The sequence below is a fragment of the Triticum aestivum genome, chromosome 2D, assembly GCF_018294505.1.
Source record: "Triticum aestivum cultivar Chinese Spring chromosome 2D, IWGSC CS RefSeq v2.1, whole genome shotgun sequence".
In the NCBI taxonomy this organism is placed as follows: Eukaryota; Viridiplantae; Streptophyta; class Magnoliopsida; order Poales; family Poaceae; genus Triticum; species Triticum aestivum.
The window spans coordinates 52,794,951-52,800,778 of record NC_057799.1 but is presented as its reverse complement, the minus strand read 5'-3'; the positions used below and the strand labels follow the sequence as shown (position 1 = coordinate 52,800,778).

General features: G+C 54.4%; 1 protein-coding gene across 1 annotated transcript; it reads left to right on the top strand.

Moving 5' to 3' along the window:
* Positions 1-1,228: 1,228 nt before the first annotated feature.
* On the top strand, positions 1,229-2,062 carry LOC123048657 (uncharacterized; the record flags this gene model as incomplete). Its single annotated transcript, XM_044471708.1, is given in 1 exon segment — positions 1,229-2,062. A coding segment is annotated over 1 exon segment (675 nt), but the record flags the coding sequence as incomplete, so codon positions are not given.
* Between the last annotated feature and the right edge of the window lie 3,766 nt (positions 2,063-5,828).

The following is a 5,828-nucleotide window of genomic DNA, read 5'->3' as shown; positions in this document are numbered from 1 at the left end:
GACTGATTGACCGCACACGGATGAAACGGATGGATATCCGGGAGTAGTAATAACTTGGTTGTCTTTCCACTTTTGTTGGTGCCGGTCTGATTGGGAGGGCTGGGCAGACCCCCGCTAATCACGCTAGCTTGTTCGTGCGCGCATTAATCTACTAGCAATCTCGCATTACACACAGTAGCACTGTATAATTTATTTACTGAAATCTGTTGAAAAGTTCGTGATAGAGTGTGTATGTGCGCATCAGTCCGACCGACAGCCCGTCGGAATCTCAGGAGCGGCTGCCCGTGCCGTACACGAGGGGGACGAGCTCGACCCGTCTCCTGTACGGCCGGGACGGGACGGGTTGGTGGCAGCAGTCAGTCAGCGGAGGCATGCCCATGGCGGGCCACCGCGTGCATCGCACCGTCAAGCCCATCATTCGGTGTGCGAACCCAGGTAGCTCGCTCGCTCGCCGGTGGTGACTGCTCGAACGCACGGCGCGACGTACGTCCGTCCGTACGGGGTTAGCGAAAAGCGCGGCATGGGGAGCCAGCTGCATGCTTTGCGGCCGTTGGCCTTGCTCCGCCTCCGCGCCGAACGTGCGCGCCACTAGCCCGCGCCGGTCGGTCGCCCCGTCTGTACGCCGCGCGCCTGAGATGTTGGGCCCTGCGCTGCGCTGCGCGGCGAACGTGCGTGCGTGCGTGCCACCGCCGGGCGCCCGTCCGGGCTCGCACGCACGGCGCGTGCCGGCTCGCGGCGCTGGGAGCGCGCGCGCCACATGGTCCTGCCCTGTGTGCGTAGACGGGTTTGGGTTGGGTTGACTCCAGCTCGATGTGGTGCAGGGACGGAGGGCCCCGCGGGTGGCGGTGGAGTCCGACACCGGGACATGCCGAGGCCGCGCGCGCGGCCCCGCCATCCCCCGCGCACGCCGACACCGCCGATGCCGATGCCGATGCGCCCACGCGTTTTCCCGCGGGACCCCCGCGTCCACCACCCCCGTCCGTCTCCGCCTATATACACCTACCTCGCTCCCCCATTCCCACTCCCCCAACACCCCACCTTCCCAGCTTCCCTTCCCAAACGCACCGCAGAGCCTCTTCCTCCTCCTGTACTGCACTCGCACTAGCCGCACCTGCACTGCGCGCACGCCGGCGTTCAAACTTCGAACGTGCTCCACGTCATCCTCATGGACGCCATGTCGTGCCTGGCACCGCCGCCGGCGGCGGCGTCGTTCCTCTCGTCCTCCTCATCGCTCGGCCCGGCCTACTACACCGACGCCGCCCTCGCGCGCGCGCTCAACTTCTCCGCCATGCCCGAGTACGAGTACGACTACTCGCCGGCCGCATCCTCACCCTCCAACTCCGCCTCCGCCTCCGCGCTCTCCTCGTCGTCGCTCCTCGCGGACTTCCCCTGCAGCGCGGGCGATGGCAGCAGCTGGTTCGCCTCCACGGTCGCGCCGGCGACGGGGTCACTCGCGTGTGACTCCGTGCTGGTCGCGTCAGACGCGGCGCCGCGGCCGCCATGCACCCCCGTGGGCGCCAGCGCCGCGGCGAACAAGAGGCGGGCGGGCCTGGGGCCGAACGCGGCGGGCGCGGGGCGCGCCGGGAAGCGGCGTGCGCGGGCGTCGAAGCGCGCCCCGACCACGTACATCAGCACCGACCCGGCCAACTTCCGGCTCATGGTGCAGCACGTCACCGGCGTCCAGGCCGAGCCGGGCACCGACGACGGCAGCGTCCTGCACGCCTCGTTCGACGCGTCCTCCGCCGCGGCGCTGCTGGAATGCCACCCGTTCGACGGCGCGCCGCGGATGCCGGCCGACGTGGACGCGGCGGAGCTCCATCGCCACCACCAACAGCAGCAGCAGCCGTGCTACCCGACGCTGGACTCGTGGAGCGTCATGTACGAGAGCAGCCAGCTGCTGTAGCTCCAGCCGATCACTCAGCTCCATGTTCTCCATGCATCATTAACCATGAGTAGTAGTCCAGTCAGGACCGTAGATTGCAGATTAATTACGGCTACTTCATCTTTTGCCCGGTGTCTATCTAATGTACGTACATGTAATTTTCTACTTTTCGCCGCTCGATCTATCCATCTATGCACCCAGCCAAAAAAACTGTCGGGCTAACGTACAGCACCCACCGATAATCGATCAGCGTGCATGTCGCCGTCTGTACTCTGGGCTGGAGCTACGTGTACGCAGTCGGACGACGACTACTGTGGGCAGACGGGGACCCGCCCCGGCTTCTCGTCCGTACGTTTTGGTGCTGAAAATGGTACGCACGCAGAGCTGTCGGTCTCAGTCGTGCCGTTCCCGTATATCGTTCTGAACCTTGCTATGCGTACGACGACTAGAGATAATTATAAATGTTGAGTTTGTGGGCCATAACATTTACAGATGATTTGCTCTCTAGTCGTACTGCTCGGACGAGAAAAGCATCGTATGCAAAGCAGTTTCGTATCGTTCTAGAAAGCGGCCGGGCGAGACGGACGACCCGTTCCGCCGTGCCGATTTATTCGGCTCGCACCGCACTCGCCGCCCGACGACACGTACGTACGGGACCCGGCCCGGCCGGTCGCAGATGGTGTGGACTGTCGAGATTTGGTCTGGTTTGAGATCCATAAACATCATGGCGGCTTTTGCCTCTTTTAGCCTTTCTTTTTGTTGCTCGTTCACTGTGTGTGAAGATTTGATTTGAGCTCCACTGACGTACGTACCAATCTAAATAAAATTTGGGGGCTTGATGGCGGCCGGCCTCTTTCCCCTTCCCTTTTAGCTTTTCTTTCCATCGATAGAAATTGTGCTGGGCTCCACTGACGGTGATGAATCCCGTAAGCGTAAAAAAGTTTCTTATACTGTGGGACGGAGATAGTAGCATGCAATCCCAGCACGAGTCGGGATGCGCCAGCACTGACCAAGCAGTTTGCAGACTCAGAGATTGCAGTATTAACAGCTTCTCGAATCGCGGGCAGAGTTTTGCAATTTGGAAGCAAACTCAAATTATACTTTAATGATCTAAACGCTCTTATATTTCTTTATAGTGGAAGTACGCAGGAACAAGTCGGAATTGTGCTTCAAGGCTCCACCAAGGCCTCGCTTGCGCATACATAATCACTTGAAACTTGGAACTGCCCTGGGCGAATTCACTTTCAGGCACCGATCAAAGAGCAAAACCGAATTCAGTTTCAGTTTCAGGCACCAATCAAACTGGAAACTGCAAACTACTTGAGCATCTTGTTTGATCGTCGCTTGATGTTCAGTGCTCTGAAACGAAAATGTAATTAAAATAGTACATCATGGTGGTATAGCAGCCACCAACATATTTTAGCTGTCAGCACATCTGGCTTAGTTGCAGTGGTTCAGCAACTAAGCCATCTAAGGTATTTGTAAATCTTATTACTCGCTGATGAAGGTATTTACAAATTGCAAATCTACATGACAATAAGATTTACAGATACGTTCATCTCCCATGCAGAATATGACAGTGTTGTGCTCAACTATTTCTGTATAGTTGGGACCGGGACCAAGCTGATGAGCTCGATACAGACCCAAAGTTCTGACACTCAACAATACACAAGAAACTGCCGGCTGCCGAGCTGCCTGCTGAGAAATGCAGAATATCTGGGGAAGCTCTCTTCTCAGCAAAATGGTCTCCAGAATCACCTAGCACAACAATATACAAGCAGCTGGAGAAAGTTCTTGGTCCTTCAAATCTGTCAAAGAACTGAAGCTGTTCAGTCCAAACGCCTACTGGATTATATATTAGATATAGCTAGAGAAAAGAAAAACAGTACAGAAACTTGACATGAAAGAGGGGTACTTCATTACCATCGTTTTACAGCAAGAGAGGGTTCTTTTTAACTTGCCACTCCCAATTAAGAGATAAGCCTAACATAAAGTTTTTCTAACACTACTATCGGCAATTTGAATTTCCGAGACTGCAACGAGCCAAAGATGGCACTCTGAAAAATGCCCATCTAAAGATTGTAACTAGATATTTGCCATTCTAATCCTGTAAGTGTTCCTCAAAAGGATGCGCTAGCCATATTTGAATACTTTCCTCGCATCACATCACCTAACTGTCTAATTAGTGTCTGGCTCTTGGGAAATACTTTCTCTTCATATACTATGTTCAATAATGATAAGTCGGTCACTGTTCCTGCATATTGACCCTTCTACTGTGACCAAAGTGTTCACCTGTCCCCTGGCTTGTTAATAAAATGAGTGGCTAAACGCTTGGATTGCTGATTCGGGCCAAATCCCAGGTTCGTAGTATGCTCGTACATGCAGTTACATGTGAGTGCAGTGCATACATGGAATTATACCAGGCCACGAGATGATAGTAGTATATGATAATTATCCTGCACTTTCTGCTCAAAGCCTGAATGTGTGCAACGAGTGTTATTTGGCTGTAGGAGGGAAGTCAACCATATTACTGGTCTTCCGTTTGGGACTAATTTTATGAGTGTTACTGAAGTGCAGTCATGTGGCAATTCTCACAAATTCAACAGTGTCTTTCATGCTGCAATTATGTGTTCTTTATGCAAACTTTGAAATGATATCTGCTATAACAAGGCTCTCTGGTTCTATGGTTGGGCATCACCAAGACAATGAAGAACTGGACCAAATTTCCCTATATCAAGATGAAAGATAAGCCATATTCTGCACTATCCTACTGTGTGGTACTGCGTAATACTGACATTAGAAACTACTAAGTGTTGGAAATATTAGCACTTTCCTGATTAGACTAATCCACGAGTATACAGTAAGCATAGCATAAAAGGTATGCATCTCATAGCGATACCTAAGCATACTAGCACGTACAGAATATAGAAGCGAACCATCTATGAGCAGCACATATACGGCTAGTACAAGTATGAGTAAACGAGGGATGAACAGATCATACCCACCGGTTGGCCAGGCCAACGCGGCGGCGGCAGCAGCAGCCTCGGCGTAGTCCGTGGCCTTCTTCTTGGCGGCAGCATCGTCGGCCATGGTGTCGATGCAGGGGAAGTAATGGAAGCAGAGGCGAACGGAGTTGGGGACGGATCGGGAGCAGTCGCGTCGAGACGCTCCCCAAAAACCTTATTGCCGTTCTCCCGGGCAAGATCTCGAACGACAAGGTTCCGGAGGTACCCGCTCTCCCGACCAGCCGTGCACACGGACGTCGGGATGGGGTCGCCGGAGGCAGCACAGAGTGAGGAACAGTAGATGACGGCTAGGTCACGCGAGAGGGAGTGAGTGAACCGAACTAGGTCACTCCATTGGGCAGAGCCTTCTTATATAGGTCGTCGGGCAGGAAGTCGTGGGCCTGGACGGAGGCCCACGACCGAGTCGTCACACTCCCGAGAAGGGTCGCACACCCACGAACGGAGTCGACGAATCCCGGCAACGCAAGTCAGCCCACAGTCCAACGTCTCGGACAGTGACCCACCTGTTAGCGACTCGTTAATTAATCCCTGAGCGGCAAAAATAAGCTTCGGCTCGGCTCATTCCCGCAACCCGCAACCCGCAACCCGCAACCCGCGGCGCGCGCGCGTCGGGACGAGGCGGGCGGCGGAGGAGGAGGAGCGCGCGTGTACCACTCCTCTTCCCAAGCTCCCAATGGCAAGTGGTAGAGCAGCCCTTATAAAGGGGTCTCAACTCTCCTCAACTAGCAAGGTGGGACTAAACTTCCCACCACCTGCCATCTCATACATGGGCCTCAAGATTAACCAGGAATCATTGTTCATATGGGCCTAAAGCCCATCTATGATTCAACAATCGCCCACCAGATCTCGAGGCACATAAGCTTGTCAACTGTTCCAAACAATGTTTGATATATCAAAAATTTTAGTGGAGACTGTTAAGT